Source organism: Martes martes (assembly GCF_963455335.1).
Source record: "Martes martes genome assembly, chromosome: 1".
NCBI lineage: Eukaryota > Metazoa > Chordata > Mammalia > Carnivora > Mustelidae > Martes > Martes martes.
Genome location: NC_137888.1, coordinates 105130493 through 105147816, shown reverse-complemented (window position 1 = coordinate 105147816; position 17324 = coordinate 105130493). Strand labels below are relative to the sequence as shown.

At 39.9% G+C, this 17324-nt stretch overlaps 1 protein-coding gene across 5 annotated transcripts in view; it reads left to right on the top strand.

Moving 5' to 3' along the window:
• PARL (presenilin associated rhomboid like) overlaps positions 1-17033 on the top strand; it is a 51080-nt gene extending 34047 nt beyond the window's left edge. For all 5 annotated transcript variants that reach the window (XM_080797765.1, XM_080797761.1, XM_080797763.1 and 2 more), the window contains 3 exons: positions 11963-12064; positions 12204-12301; positions 16476-17033. In XM_080797765.1, coding sequence (XP_080653891.1) covers positions 11963-12064; positions 12204-12301; positions 16476-16587 — 312 coding nt within the window. In that variant the 3' untranslated portion in view covers positions 16588-17033. The remainder of the gene's footprint in view (positions 1-11962; positions 12065-12203; positions 12302-16475) is intronic.
• Positions 17034-17324: the final 291 nt, after the last annotated feature.

Below are 17324 nucleotides of genomic sequence, written 5' to 3'. Positions count from 1 at the left end.
CCAACTAACTCAGCCACCCAGGTGCCTCTGGGAGGGCATTTTGGTGTGCCTTCAGACAAGTGTTACTCTCATTTTACAGATAAACTGAAGTTCAAGATGAAAAGAGGCACATGCTATGGAATTAGACTGGGTTTGAATTCCAGCTCTGTCACTTACCAGTACCAGTGATTTCTTTTCTTTTCTTTTCTTTTTTTTAAGATTTTTTATTTATTTGTTTGACAGAAAGATAGCACAAGTAGGAAGAGCAGCTGGCAGAGACAGGGAGAAGTAGACTCTCTATTACCAAGGGAGCCTGATGAGGGGCTTGATCCCAGGACCCTGGGATCATGACCTGAGCCGAAGGCAGCAGCTTAACCGACTGAGCCACCCAGGTGCCCCTTACCTGTGATTTCTAGATCATATTACTGAACCTCTCTGAACTTCAGTTTCTGTATATAAAATGGGGATAACACCTCTTTCAGATCTGCAGTGCACGTGTGCTTAGAAAGCTTAGCATAATAAGGAGCATGTACTAGGAAATGTAGTGGGAGTTCCTGTTTAGTCATCAAAATTCTGTAGAGCCACACCAGGATAAAATTATTATCACCCATAATTAAAGAAAACAAAATCACCAGAAATAAAATACTATTGACAAAATTGTGTTAGAAAATAAGAAGTATTAATCTTACTGGCTTCATCATAATCCTTTGTCAAAGGGTAAAGGGGACTATTGAATACTTGTCAATTAACAGTGGCATTAGGGAGCAAGAATATTGACTGGATTTTGGTAAGGGTTTTGTTTAGCTAGAGCTCTGTGTATTCTGAATCTCACTTAAAAATTGTTTTTTAGGGGCGCCTGGGTGGTTCAGTGGGTTAAAGCCGCTGCCTTTGGCTCAGGTCGTGATCCCAGCGTCCTGGGATCGAGCCCCGCATCGGGCTCTCTGCTCAGCAGGGAGTCTGCTTCCTCCCTTCTCTCTCTGCCTGCCTCTCTGCCTACTTGTGATCTGTCTGTCAAATAAATAAATAAAATCTTTAAAAAAATTGTTTTTTAATAGTTATTGGTAGGAAGCTTTTCTCTAGTCTGCTTTTCAGAAGAAGTTTATTGTCTGTGAATGTAACCCTTAACCTTGAGATGGCAGAGATCAATACAATGATTGTTGTAGGATGAACCTGGTGGTGGGTATTACAGAGGGCCTGTATTGCATGGAGCACTGGGTGTTGTACATAAACAAAGAATCTTCGAACACTGCAAAAAAAATAGTTAATTATAATAGGAAAAAAGTGTTTGTTGTAGGAAACAGCATTTGTTAAAATGTTAGAGAAATTTTTTTCACTTGATGTTGTAGTTTATTAATAGGCCAGATGTGCTCACCAACATTATAACTTACTATAACTTCATTGATTTCAGTATCACTGATTTAATCTGTACATAAAGTAAATTAGCTGCTAAATTAAGGAAGTATCGGGGCACCTGGGTAGCTTAGTGGGTTAATAAGCCTCTGCCTTCAGCTCAGGTCATGATCCCAGGGTCCTGGGATCGAGTCCCGCATCGGGTTCTCTGCTCGGCAGGGAGCCTGCTTCCCACCCCCCCCACCTCTGTCTGTCTCTCTTCCTACTCGTGATTTCTCTCTCTCTGTCAGATAAAGAAATAAAATCTTTAAAAAAAATAAATAAAAAATAAAATAAATAAAAATAAAAATACTAAAAAAAAAAATATCTTTAGTCTCTTCCTACAGGGTTGCAGGTAAAATGGTCGCTAGAACTGATTCATTTGGAATTCATTTTGATTCATCTGTAGTGTTTGGAGTGTATCTCTTTATATGACTTTCTTAGTGGCTGCTCTGGATATTACAATATGTATATACATCACTTACCACAGTCTGTTGTGTGGTGGTTGAATGAAGTGAACCTTATCTCCATTTTCATTCCCGTATCTTCCTCAAATTATAATTATCTTAAATATTTCCTCTGCATACATTTAAAATATTGGCCACTATTATTATCATATGTGCTTCAGCCACTACACATCATTTAGAAAATTCCAGCAAAGGAGAAAACTATTGTATTTATGCGTAATTTTTACTTTTTCCATTGTTCTTCTGCCCTGATGTTTTAAGATTTCCATCTATCATTTTCTTTTTATTGAAGAAATTTTCTTTAGCCATTCTTTCAGTAGGTCTGCTAGTGATAAATTCTCTTAGGTTATTCTTTGAGAATGTCTGGCCCTTCCTTTCCGAAGGATATTTTCACTGGATAAAAAATTCCAGGCTGACATTTCTTTTGGCACTTGAAAAATGTTGTGCCACTTCTTTTGGCCTCCATAGTCTCTGAAGAAAAATCCTGTGTTGTTCAAATAGCTTTTTGCCTATAGGGAAGGTATTGTGGTCTCTTTGAAGATTTTTTTCTTTTTCTTGAGTTTTCAGAAGTTTGACCCTGTCTTGTCATGGATGTCTTTGTGTTGATCTTGTTTAAGGTTTGCTTAGCTTCTTGAATCTAGAGTTTATGTTTTTTGGGAAATTTTCAGCCATTACTGCTTGAAATACTTTTTCAGCCTCACCCTTTCTTTCTCCTCTGGAACTCTGATAACATGACAGTAGATCACTTATAATCTCATGGGTCCCAGAAATTTGTTTTTTTTTCTCAGTCTTGTCTTTCTGTTGTCCAGACTAGGTAATTGCTGTTCTGTTTCAGATTTACGATTATTTTCTTTGTCCTTTCCTTTCTGCCTCGGCCCGTTTATTGAGTGTTTTTAATTAGGGCACTGTATTTTTCAGTTCTAAAGTTTACATTGTTCATTGTGTCTTGTTTCTTTGAGCTTTTCTATTTCTGTGCTATTTTTCACTCGTTTCAAGCATGTTTGTAATTGCTCATTAAAGCATTTTTATAATTGCTGTTTTAAAATGCCTGTCAGACAGGGCCCCGAGTGGCTCAGTCAGTTGGGCATCTGACTCTTCATTTTGGCTCAGGTCATGATCTCATGGGCCATGGGATGAAGCCTCGGGTGGGCTCTGCGCTCAGCAGGGAGTCTTGAGATCCTCTCCCCCTGTCCCTCCCTGCTGCTTGCATGCTCCCATGCTCTTTCTCTCTCAAGTAAATAAAATCTTTTTAAAAAAAAGATAAACTGTTTGTCAGCCAATTTTAACATCCATCTTGTTGGGGTCTGTTGTCCTTTCTCATTCAAGTTGAGCTTTTTGTGGTTCTTGGTATGGTGAGTAATTTTTTTAAATGAAACATGAACATTTTGGATATTATGAGACTTTTAATTTTATTTAAATCTACTGTTTATCAGGCTGCCCCCTGACACGGCTCTGATGAGGGGAGGGGGTACGTTGACCATTATTGTCTGATGAGGTGTGGAGGTCCAGGTTTCCTACTCAGCCTCCTTTGACACCTAGGGGACGAGGGCTCTTGTTATTAAAGGGCAGGCCTGAGAATTCAGCCTCCTTTGTACACCTCTCCTGGCTAGGAGGAACAGGGTGCCTTGTTACTGCTGCCCGCATGGCCTCCACTGACTACCCTATCAACAGTGTTGGGATGCCCGCTTGCAGTCTGCAAGGGTAGAAGTCTAGGCTCTCTGCTCAGCCTTTGTTGATGGGGATTGGGCCTTAGCTTGTTCTTTTGTATTTGGCTGGAGTAGAGTGGTTGTTATCTAAAAGTTGACTGTCTTGCTGGGCAACCTTTTTTTGATCCTTTGGCCACAGCATTTTAGGGTGTGGGGATGGACCCATTTTGTCTGAGTTCTTTGGTGTTTCCAGGTGAAGAGCTTCTCCAGAACCAAGTCTGAGTTACGTGAGGCCAAAAGAAAACCCAGGGGACTCACCACTGTGTATTGCTTAGGGTTCCAGCCAGGGTTCCTTTCCTCTCTCAGCCTTTCAGAGTCTTCTTACATTTGTTTCATATGTAATGCCAGGGTTTTTAGCTGTACTCATTAGCTTGTGGAAACACAAAGCCCCTTAGAGCAAATTCATTTAAAATTCATAGTGCGAAAAAATCACACATGTGAACAATTATATGAAGATTATGTAAAGAATTATGAGGGGCGCCTGGGTGACTCATTCGTTAAGCGTCTGCCTTCGGCTCAGGTCCGTCATGATCCCAGCGTCCTAGGATCAAGCCCTGCATCGGGCTCCCTACTCAGCAGGAAGCCTGCTTCTCCCTCTCCCACTCCCCCTGCTTGTGTTCCTCTCTCGCTATCTCTCTCTCTCTGTCAGATAAATAAAATCTTAAAGAATTATGAAAATTACTTATGAAGCAAAAAATTATATGCACATATTGATTGCAAGTACATAACCAGTGTACATAAATTATTGGTGGAGAATAAAAGATCTTCATCTCTAACCGTGGAGGCAGATGTCTAGAGTCTACACGAATTGGGTTTGACTCCCTGAAATTGCATCTAAGATATATATGAATGTGAAATTTTTCTGAGGAGAAAGGGTCCATTTTCATTATATTCTTAAAAGCCTCTGACTAGAGAAGGTAAAAATAAAGAATCTTTGCTTGGGGGTAGTCCCAAGCATTTGTCAAAAAATCAAGTTGAGATTTAGACACATAAATGTTTGTGTTTGTGTAGGTAAAGGTCACTTTGAGAAAGTTCTAGAAGGACAATGGAACTGCTCTCCGTCTTTAAAATAACTTATAATAAGTACAATAAGATACAGTCAGAAACTGGCTTTATGTAGAAATGCCCAGTAATGAGAATTTTCTTTCATATTAAAATACCTACAATGAGGACTTTAGTTGGAGAACATAATCATCTATGGAGAAGTAATCTAGAGCCAACTAACAATTTTAATGTTTTTATATCAGGTTATCAAATTCTCTTGGCCTCATTTGGAGAAATGTATAATTTTATTGTTTTGTTTTTTTTCCTCTGGGAAAATAAGGTTTCAGTGATTTTGGGTTTTGTTGAGTTGACTTTTTTAAGTTTGTTTAAAAATAAACCTAACATACTAGAGTTGCTCATAGGCTGTGAAGCCTGGAAGGTGATGAGCCACTGTTCACCCTAACTTTCCAATACTTAATGACATTAACATCTAGTCTGCTTAATACAGTATGTGCTTATAGATTTTGGAGGCAGATGTTGAAGTTCCAGGCAGAACAAATCTTTTAGAATAAATAAAAATATGTCCAGCATAACATGTTGCACCACGACCCAGCAAGTGTTGTGGGGAAATATGCTAACAGTCTTCTGCGGTGATTCTGATATCCTTGGAATTTGCTGTGACCTATTAAAGATCCTGGACTAGGGAACCAGGGAAAAGCGAACAAATGATGGAGGCCAGTTTGTATGCATGTGTGTATTTCTACACAACCAGTGATCTCCCTGTTAAGGGAAGTCAGGATTTTAGAAAAACCTTGTGTGTTAGACTTGCACAGAAGCCAGTTTCGTCAGTATTCAAGAGCAGACAGTTGATCTTAAATATGGAAGATAGAATTCGGACTCCTAACCTCCGCTGTGTAATCACAGCCTCCACCAACACTCACCAGTGCCTTTAATAAGCGGTGGAGGTTTGTTTCCTTGTTGTTCTTCGCATTTTTTCAGCCTAAGCACTGGGGATTTTTTTGCCTACTTAACTTTCACTTAGGTCTTTGGTTCTCCTTCCAAGGGGTATTCATACTGTTCTTCCATCCTGCAGTTGCCCCAGCCCATTCCTGGGAAGGCAGCTTGAGCTAGTTTCCCTGTTTGGGTCAGCTGGCAACTATGTATTAGAGAGTTGGGATTTCTGGGATCCTGGGATTCCTAACACTTTAAAGTATTAATAATTACTGGAACGTCAAATAATCTTTTGTTTTGAAGCAGCCCTTTGTAGAAGTGATGGTTGAGGGAAGTAGATGCTATTTTTCAGAAATAGTGTTTTTAGTATGAAAATGTAGGACCTGGGACACCTGGGTGGCTCAGTTGATTACGCGTCTGCCTTTGGCTCAGGTCTTGATCCTAGAGTCTGAGGATCAAGCCCTGAGTTGGGCTCCCAGCTCAGCGGAGACTATGCTTCTCCCTCTGACCTTCCCCACTCTTATGCTTGCTCACTCACTCTCAAATAAATAGTCTTTTTTTTTTTTTTAAAGAATGTCCTTTAATTTATAGGGGTAATCAATTATAGTCAACTATAGAAGCATCTTTTATAAAATCACTGTTAGGTGTCTTTTTTTAAAATATCCTATTTAGAAATTAAATCTTATAGAAAAGTTGCAGTACAAAGGACTCCTCTAAGTCTTTTAAAAAAAGAAGAAAAAAGCAACTTGGGTTTAATGAGATAACAATTGATGTACAAAAGTCTGCACGTGTTTAAAGTTTATATATAGGTAAGCTCAGGCATGTGGACACCCATGGAGCCAATGCCAGAATCAGAATAATGAACATATTCATCATCCCTGAAAGTTTCCTGGTGTTCCTTGGTAGCCCCTTCTTCTCCTTCTCCTCCCATTGTTGGGCAATAACTCCTCTCCTTTCTGTCATGATAGTTTCATTTGTACTTATTTTCTACAGTTTAATATTCATGGAATCATCCAGCACGTACTCCTTTTTATTACTGTTCTGGCTTCCATTACTCTGTGGTTATTTTTTTTTAAATTTATTTATTTGTTAGAGAGAGTGAGCGAGCACAGGCAGAGAGTGGTAGGCAGAGGCAGACGGAGAAGCAGGCTCCCTGCTGAGCAAGGAGCCCGATGTGGGACTCGATCCCAGGACGCTGGGATCATGACCTGAGCCGAAGGCAGCCGCTTAACCAACTGAGCCACCCAGGCATCCCACTCTGTGGTTATTTTGAAATTTCATCCGTGAAGTTCTGTGTATCAGTTTCTTCTTTGAATGGGTGGCAAATGTTCCGTTGTATGAATATGCCAGAATATGTATATCTATTCACATGGTGGACATTTGGGTTGTTTCTAGTTTTAGCTGTTGCAGAAAAGCTGCTGTGAACCTTTGTGTGTAACTTCGTGTGGATGTGTGCTTTCATTTCTTTTGGGCTAATACCTAGGAGTGGAATGGCCAGATCATATGGCAAATAAGTATTTAACTTTTGAGGAACTTCCAAATAGTCTTCCAGAGTGGTTATAGTATTTTACTTTCCCACCAGCAGTGTGTGATATTTTCAGTTTCTTCATATCTTCACCAACACTTGGTATGGTCAGTCTTTTTAATTTGTAATCAGTATATAGTGATATCTGTGTGGTTTTAATTTTTATTTCTTTAATGATTAATGATGTTGATCAGTTTTTCATGTGCTTATTTGCTATCCATATATCTTCTCTGAAGTGTTCAAATATTTTGCCTGATCTTTATATGTTTTGAATTCTATATACAAGTCCTGTATCAGATTTGAGATATACCAGTATTCTCTTTTAGCCTGTATCTTGCCTTTTCTCCACAGTGTCATTTAAAGACTGTTATTTTTTAGTTTATGTGTAGTCTGATTTACTAATTTTTTTTCTTAAGGATCATGCTTTTTGGTTTCATAACTATGAAATGTTGGCTTAGCTTACAGTCACAGAGGTTTTCTCCTATGTTTTTTTTAAAGGTTTTTATCTTACATTTTACATTTAAGTTGTGTTTCACTTTGAAAGAACTGCAAAAGACTCTTGAACCACAGTCACCAGCTTTTCATATTTTGCCACATTTCACTTACCATTTTCTCTATATATACATATTGTTTTTTCTGGACTTTTTGCAAGTAGGTTGCATATATCATGTCCTTTTACCCCTAAATACTTCAGTGTATATTTCTAAGAATATGAATATTCTTGTATCTTTCCATAGTTCAGTTATCAAATTCAGGAAATTTAATGTTGATACAATATACCTTCATTTATAGAACATATTCCAGTTTGTCCCAATAATGTCTTTTGTAGCTATTTTTCCCCCTCTGAACATGTACTACATTTAGTGGTTATGTCTCTATGGTCTCCTAAAAGCTGGAACATCTTCTGCAACTTTTTTTCTAACTGAGCTTTGGTTTCCATAACATACTAGTTTTGGTGTACAGCATAATGATTTGACATTTGTTTATGTATATAAAAGTGTGTGTGTGTGTGTGTATATATATATTTTAAGATTTTATTTATTTATTTGATAGAGATCACAAGCAGGCAGAGAGGCAGGCAGAGAGAGAGGGGGAAGCAGGCTCCCCGCTGAGCAGAGAGCCCGATGCGGGCCTCGATCCCAGGACCCTGAGATCATGACCTGAGCCGAAGGCAGAGGCTTAACCCACTGAGCCACCCAGGCGCCCCTGACATTTGTATATATTGCAGAATGATCACCACAATAAGTCTAGTTAACATAGTTAAGCCTGTTACCAATTATTGTTACACTTCTTTTTTTTTCCTTGTGATAAAAACTTTTAAGATCTATTCTCTCAGCAACTTTCAAATATGCTACACAGTATTAGTAACTGTGGTTGCTGTGCTGTACATTACATCCCCATGACTTACCTATTTTATAATTGAAAGCTTGTACCTTTTGACCTCCTTCACCCATTTTGGCCCTCCCCATTCCTGACTCTGGCAGCCACCAGTCTGTTCTGGGCTTGTTTCTTATTTGTTTTTGCTTTTGTTGTTGTTGTTGTTGCTGTTTTTTAAGATTCTGTACATAAGTGAAATCATCCAGTATTTGCCTTTCTCTGCCTTATTTCACTTGGCATGCCCTTAAGGTCAATCCATGCTGTCACAAATGGCAAGATTTCCTTCCTTCCTTCATTCACTCATTCATTTAAGATTTTATTTATTATCTTAGAGTGTGCACAAGCGGGGGGTGGGGGGTGGGGTGGGGCAGAACAGAGGGAGAGTGAGAGAATTCCAGGCAGATTCCCTCCTGAGCCCAGAGCCCAGCACGGGGATCAGTCTTACAACCCTGAGATCATGACCCAAGCCAAAGTCATGAGTTAGATGCCCAACTGACTGAGCCACCCAGGCACCCCAAGATTTCCTTCTTTTTAATGGCTGAATAGTACTCGTGTGTGTGTTTGTACACCACATTTTATCTGATAATCTATCAATAGACACAGGTTATTTCCCTTAGTTGTTGTAAATAACTCTAGTATGAACATGGGGGTGCATATACCTTTTTGAGTTAGTGTCTTTGGATAAATACACAGAAGTGAAATTACTGGGTCATATGATAATTCTGTTTTTAATTTTTTAAATATTTTTTTAAAGATTTAATTAATTTATTGAGAGAAAGAGTGCACAAGTGAGGGGAGGGGCAAAAGGAGAGGGGGAGAGAGAGCATCTCAGAGCAGACTGTGTTAAGCAGGGAGCCTGTCACAGGCAGCCCCTTTTTTCCCATGTCATTAAGTTTTGAACAATACAGGTCAGTTATTTATTAGAATGTCTATCAGTTGGGTTTGTGTGTTTCCTCATGATAAGATGCTGATTGTGTGTTTTGGTTGGAATGCTACACGAGTGATGTTATATCCTCAGATAACCCCAAATGGAAGCACCTAATGCCCATTTGCCCCTTAATGTCCGTTTGTTGACTGGTTGTTATCCTGCTTCTCTACTGTAAAGTTACTATTTTCCTTTACCTTTTAAAATCAATGTGTAATTTGTGAGAAGATGCTTTGGGATTTATGTAAGTATCAGGGTCTCGTTTGTCACTTCTCTGAAATATGAGGCATCCATTTATTATTCTGGCTTGAATCAGTTTTTGCCGTGATGATTGTAAAGGTGTATGTCTCAATAGCTTTCCCTATGTTAGCATCTTCTATAACCATAACTTGCCAAACTAAAAAATTAACATTGGTAGGACATTGTTTAACTGCAGACCATAGGGGTGCCTGGGTGGCCTCAGTCATTAAGCATCTGCCTTCAGCTCAGGTCATGATCCCAGGGTCCTGGGATCGAGCCCCACTTCGGGCTCCCTGCTTGTTGGGAAGCCTGCTTCTCCCTCTCCCACTCCCCCTGCTTGTTGTTCCCTCTCTCGCTGTGTCTGTCTCTCTCAAATAAATAAAATCTAAAACAAAAACCAAAAAAAAAAAACCCTGCAGACTATATTTGGATTTCCAATTTTCCTGTGATGTTTTTTTTTTTTTTTTCCAGGATACTACCTTGCATTTAATTATGGTGCCTTTTTAGTATCATACAGTCTGATGGTTTCTCAGTCTTTCCTTGTCTTTCATAACCTTGATACTTTGGAAGACTAGTGGGAATATGTTTTGTAGAATGTCCCTCATGAAGGTTTTATTTTATATATATATATATATATATTTTTTTTTTTTAAGGATTTTTAAGTAATCTCTACATGCACTGTGGGGCTTGAACTCAACCCTAAGATTGAGTCACCAACTGAGCCAGATAGATGCCTCAGACTTTTATTATTTTAATAAGTGATTAGAACTGAGAACTTTGGCAGAAGACAAATGAAGTTAAAGCGCTGGCTTCCCTTTGCCCTCCCCCTAGGCTCCAGCTGCACTCAGCTTCTTTGCATTTCTCCCTCTCACTATACTTTCTGATCTCCAGCCTTGGTGCAAGCTGGTTTTCTGCCTGAAACACTCTTCTCATCTCCTCCCCTTCTAAAAGATGGGCCAGTGCCTGGTGATCCTTCTGTGCAAAACGTGATGCCACTTATGACCCCTGAGCTTACATCAGCTGTCCCTTCCATGTGCTGCCGTAGTATGCCCTGCTTCCCCAGAATAGCTGATCATGTTTTGTTGTTTTTACTTCTGCCCCGCTGTAAGCTCCATTAAGGAAGGGACTGCTGGTTTTGTTCCCCTCTGTACTCCCACCATCTAGCATTGTGCCTGGCATAAAGTAGGCCTCAAGTATTTAGGTGAATGATGATTATCGTGAGATTTAATGTGAACTAAGGATTTTGATCTAATTTCTCAAGTATTCTACCATTTAGAGGAAGTAGGAACATGTCTAACATAGAGTTTAATTAGCATTATTTATCCAGGAGATACTTTATAGCCGTTGTACATTTAAGTTACAAAGGTTATGTGGCAACCTGGAAGAACACATGATTTTTAAAAATACAGCCATTATAATTTCAACTACAATAAGAAATTCAGCTGTAACAAGAATTGGTTGACTTATTGATCATAAGGTTATAACATTTAGGGTGTTTTTTGATTTGTTTTTGTTTTTTAGGGTTTTGTTTTGTTGTTGTTGTTGTTGTTGTTTTTCTAGTAAACTCTAGGCCCAACATGGGGTTTGAACTCACAACCCTGAGATCAAGAGTTGTGTGCTTTACCGACTGAGCCAGCCAGGCACCCTGACATTTAGATTTTTATTCTCTAATATGAGGTCATTGGGAGAAGTGCTTCTTAGGCGGGCAGATACGTGTGTGTCCCTGGGAGGATACTGTGATGGGTGGGTCATGCAGAACCATGGGACATGGCACACTTTCCTGAGGCAGAACATTTGTGCAGAGGTTTTAAAGAAAATGTTTAGTTTTATTATGAAGTAGAGTGTAAATTTCATGTGGTGTGTATTTGTTTTTTAGAAAAAGTGTTATGGTGCCTCCTTAGCGCGGTAGGCAGCGCATCAGTCTCATAGAAAAAGCATTATATTTGGAAGAAATTCATGCATGTGGGTTTCTTTGGGCAAATTCATATCACACTCTGGGTGAATTGGCTTTGTGGAAATTTGAGAATTTCTTTTTAGTCATTCAGTGAAATCCCTGAAGTTCATTAAGCACTCACATGCTGGTTGTTAAACATCTCATTCTTTCTAGGCGGTTACTGTGCAGTGGACTTGCAGCCCCTTTGCCTGATATTTTCTCTGTTAATAACGAAAAGCTTTTAAACTTTGTGCTCACCCTAGAAATGTGTGGCTTATAAATATAAATAAATAAATATAAATATAAAATAAATAACATAAATATAAAATTTTAATAAATAAATATATATTATAAATATATTTTTATATAATATAAATAATATAAAAATAAATAAATATAAATAAAAAGTATTGCTACTTTAGATATTATAGTCACTAAACAGCTGCACATTGAGATTCTCACATGTTCATGTGTGTTCATTTGCAGTCAGGCGCAATCATGACCGTCCTTGCTGCTGTCTGCACAAAGATTCCAGAAGGGAGGCTCGCCATTATCTTCCTTCCAATGTTCACATTCACGGCAGGGAATGTGAGTATTTTTATAAAGTGAAGTGCTGGGGACAGTGGTGATATTTTTACATTGACTGAATTCTTGCCCTTAAATTAGAAATGTCAATGCTGGAGGAATCAAAGTTGTACCAGTTCTATTCTCTTTTGCTGGCTTTCAGGCCCTAAAAGCCATTATTGCCATGGATACAGCAGGAATGATCCTGGGATGGAAATTTTTTGATCATGCAGCACATCTTGGGGGAGCTCTCTTTGGAATGTAAGTATGAGTATAACTGATTGCTACACTGCCTTCTTGGGTCCTCTCCCCCCACCCACCTTAGGAAGGCAGAGCAAGGCAGTTAACTCTGGGATGGAAGCAGGGGCAGGTGGGGGTGGGAGGGTGAGAAAACTTGCACACAGTTTGCTTTAGCCTTGCCTGGCTTCACCACATGAGGTAGAAGGAGAAGAATTACAGTCTTGGCCCAGCCTCAGTTGTTGGTGGAGCTATTGTGCCTTTGACCTACCCTTGATCTCCATTCACCCCAACTCGGGAGCTGTCAGGATTCCTAGCCCCTCTTGGGATACTGTTCCCCACCCCCAGTGTGCACTATTTTCTCCTTTCCGCACTCTCAGGCCTCCTCTCCTGCCACCACTCACCTCCCTGTCACCAGTGCTGGGCAAACACAAAGTGGACATTGCCTGGGACAGATGTCCAGGTGTGTGGTGCTGTCTGAACAAGTAGAGGCTGGGGATCCTAAACCTGTGTTTCCTGGGCATCTGTTAGGTGGCAGGCTCTGAGCTAGTGGTTTCCATTCTACTCTTACTACTTTCATTTTACTGATGGGAAACAGACTCAAAAGTGATCTTCCCCAGGTCAGATAGCTAGGAGCAGAGCAAAGATTTAAACCCAGATCCAAAGTCCCTCCCACCTCCATCACACCATATCGAGTACAATAGCACAGTGTTCACAAGATGTTCCATTTGGGTGTCACACGATGGAATTTTGCCTAAAACGTAGTGGCGCTAGAGCGACTATCACAGAACCTCAGGACTCTTGGAGCCCATCTGACCAGGAGAGTCCCTTCAGCAGAGTCATTGTCTATTGAATGTACTAGATCCCCTGATGGACTGTTTTTTTCCTGCATAAATGTTGCTTTTTGTGGCATTTATTTGGTTTTTACTTTTTTTTTTTCATAACAATGGAAAACTTAAGCTTTTTAATTAAAAAAAAAAAAAAAGAAAGAAAAATCTATTCTAAGTGGAGCAGTTTTGCCCAGTAGGCGGTGGAACTAAATGCCATTATGCCATTTATAATTTTCAGTGATGATTAAAGAATCGCATATGTGAGTTCTGGCTTTAACAGCAGCACATTATAAATAGTAGAAACTGACCTGATATTACAATGTGAGAAACATAAAGACTTAGGAAAAACGGTTCTGTTTTATGAACTCTAAATTTATCTCTCTGGATCCTCCCATTTATACTTAAAGGATCTTCTCCCCAGCAGGTTTTTATTCTTCTGAACTATAATTAGATGACCTTTTCCATTCTGAAAATAAATGGGTCAAATGTATTTTAAAGTACAGGATCTGAAAGGCAGAGGAGTCCCTTCTCTTTGCGGTTTCTAATTTCAGCTCCTTTCATTTACTAGATCTCAGTCACGTCCAGAATTCATCTTTTCCAACATCTTTAACTCAGTTAGTAAAGCTAAATATTTAGAAATTCATACTGATGGTAAAGATTCCTTTAGTATCCTCCTGCATATTTCCTTGAGTCTGTCCCTCACCTTGTACTTTTGCAATAATAAGCGCTAACATGTATTAAATATTTGCTGTGTGCCCAAGCTAAGGGCTGATTTAATACTCTTAAACCCTGTGGGGTATTCATTTTATGGGAAGGAACTGCTTTATTTTCTTTAATTTTTTCAAAGATTTTATTTTTTTGAGAGAGCGTGAATGGGAAGGAGGGTCAGAGGAAGAAGAAACAGACTCCCCGCTGAGCAGGGAGCCCAACTTAGGGTTTGATCCCAGGACTCCGAGATCATGACCTGAGCTGAGAGCAGATGCTTAACTGACTGAGCCAGCCACACAGGCATCCCAGAAACTGCTTTAAAGAAGGCAACTATTCGAAGTCACACAGCTAGTCCTTGCAGAGCTGAGTTTCAGAGTGAGCACTGGGCTGTGCAGCTGCTGCTGAACAAACCCAAAACACCAAATCAAAAGAAATTGATAAATTTAAAGTGTTTTCCTACTTTTAATTTAGCCAAATGACCAATTATATTTGAACTTCCAAGTATAATCAGAACAGTTTACCTGTAATATTCAAGTATTTGACTCTCCGCTTGAAATGAGAGGGTTACAGAGTGTCTTGGGAAGACCTTTATTAATGGAGAGCTCCTGACAAGTGATTCATTTCTTGCAGGAGTTTTACAATTGCATTCGAATCTTAAGTGATCCTTTTTCTCTTGTTCTGAGTTCACCACAAAATTTGACTAAGCCCAAAAGAATTTTGTAGCATGGCTTTTAATTTGCATGTTTTTTAAAATGTCTTTTCTTTCTCTAAATTTACTGATTACTTTATTTTTCAACATTTTAATTATGACCATTTTTACTAAACTATATTTAGTTTTCACTATAAACTATATATAGTTTTCACTAAACTATATTTAGTGAATATTAAAATTCAAGTACTTTAAAAAGATTTCAGTACTTTATAATAAACATCCAGAACATTAAGAAATTGAAACATTAAACTGATATTTTGATACCAATCTGAGCCATTTAAATAGAGCATTTTTTCAGTCAGGTGTCTGGGGAGATGCAGAGATTAACGGAGTCTGGTCTCTGCCTCAGGGAACATGAAATCTGTTTGGGCAAACCAGAGCAAAAATAAAGGTGTCAGTCATGCAGCTTTCAATAACAGCCATTCCAAATGAATCCCACCTCCTCCAGGAAGCCCTCCCAGCTTTCCCCTAGCTCAGGACAGGGGAAGGTAGGTGCCCCTGAGTTAATGCTACTACTGTGCCCCTCTCAGGTAGAGCTTCTAGTCTTGTAGTACATAGACCTTTGGGCTTCTAAAGGCAGGCCCTGCTCATTGGCACTCAACTGTGTGTTCCTCAACTTCCAGTAGGTGCTCTCTAGATGCTGCAGTAGTGGTGAGGGCACAGCTTTCAGGGTCAGATGAGGTTCTAGTGTCCTTTCTGGTGATCCCTAGTTGCACAGCCCAGGCAGGGTAAATTACTAAACCTCTTGGTGCTTCAGCTTCCTCAGCTCATTGCTTTAGGCTGCTTTCAGGCAGTTTTAAATGGCAGAATGGGGATTGGAATTGTACTTTAAAAGATGCGGAGTTGGGGCGCCTGGGTGGCTCAGTGGGTTAAGCCTCTGCCTTCGGCTCAGGTCATGGTCTCAGGGTTCTGGGATCAAGGCCCGCATCAGGCTCTCTGCTCAGCGGAGAGCCTGCTTCCCCCTCTCTCTGCTTGCCTCTCTGTCTACTTGTGATCTCTCTCTCTGTGTCAAATAAATAAAATCTTTTTTTTTTTTTTTTTTAAGATTTTATTTATTTATTTGTCAGAGAGAGTGAACGCAGGCAGACAGAGAGGCAGGCAGAGGCAGAGGGAGAAGCAGGCTCCCTGCTGAGCAAGGAGCCCGATGTGGGACTCGATCCCAGGACGCTGGGATCATGACCTGAGCCGAAGGCAGCCGCTTAACCAACTGAGCCACCCAGGCGTCCCTAAATAAATAAAATCTTAAAAAAAAAAAAAGATGGGGAGAATTTGGATCAACAGATGACCCTTTGTGTAGCCAGGTAGGAGGTGAGGAGAAGCATTTAAACTGTTGCATCTGGATAGTTCAGTTGGTTAAGGTCTGCCTTTGGCTCAGGTCCTGGGTCCTGAGTCCTGGGATGGAGCCCAGCGCCCCCCTCCCCCCCCCCCCGCAACCTGGCATGCTCAGCATGGAGCCTGCTTCTCCCTCTGCCCACCCCCACCTGTGCTCTTGTGCTCTCTCAAGTAAATAAAATCTTAAAAAGCTATTGAAGCCATCATTAGTGACTTCGAATGCTGACATTTCTTATATTTAATGTAGTGACAGGAGACCAGGCTTAAAATCTGTCTGACCTTCAGGTGAGTTCTTGACCGACTGCTTAGAAGCTCTTAGCCCCTGAGCAAATTGCTTTCTCTGAGACTTGGTTTCCTCATGTCTTCATGGGGATTGATGCTTAATTGCAGTGGTGAATCAATAGTAGTACGTGTCATACATGGTCTGGCCCGCTTCGACCTTTCACATACTCCATATTAAAGGTGAATCATTGCTCTACAGCAAATAAATTAATCAGCTATTTAATAAGCAAGATAGTAAATGACCATGGCATTCAATTTTTTAAAATGTCAACTTGATATCATCATGGCCCTTAACATTAGTATGTTGAACTTGGTTTGTTTTTCTTTTTCCCAGATGGTATATCACTTATGGTCATGAACTCATTTGGAAGAACAGGGAGCCTCTGGTGAAAATTTGGCATGAAATGAGGACTAACAGCCCCAAAAAAGGAGGCGGCTCAAAGTAAAACTGGGATTGGATGAGACTGGTGTGTGTGTCCTGTGCTGCTCCAAGAGTCCCAGGACACATCGGCCCTGGAGTGACCACGTCTTTGCTCCTGCCTGGAAGATACCCAGCACTGAGCTTTCCCAGTATTTTAAACTCTATCCCCAGTACATGTCTTATTAGAAAGTGAATTATGACAAAGTTGTGAAATAAAGGTTTCTATCTCTAGTTTGTAAACAGAGGGTGTGTGTCCCTTTTGAAGAGCACTGATGCTGCCCTGGAATCATGCTGTTAGTTTTATATTTGATGTAGCGGGAGCTGTGAACTTGGTGGAACTCCACAGGCAAGGTCTGGCTGAGACTCAGATGCTTGTTTTTGTACTTTGGCCTTCTTGCATCTCTGCTTACTCACCTACCCCTTTCCTTGGTTGGTTGGCAGGTTAAAACAAACAAATCTTCTGTCTGTCATGACTGAAATAACAGAGGTAGTATTTTCTAAGTTTTCCTAAGAAAGGTAATGTTTTCTGGCAGTGAGTGGCATATACAAAAAGCTATTTTTAGGCTTCGTTTTCTAGATTAAAATTGTAGCTAATTTAAGCCTTAGAAGGAAATATCTTGGATAAATTCAGACTTGAATCTGAGCCTAATTGCATCTTATATTTGAAAATGTACATTCTTTGAATTGAGACATCATACTGAAATAGCAGAGTGGCCATCAGAACAGCTTCCCTATGGTTGAATTCGTGTTTGCCCTCATGAT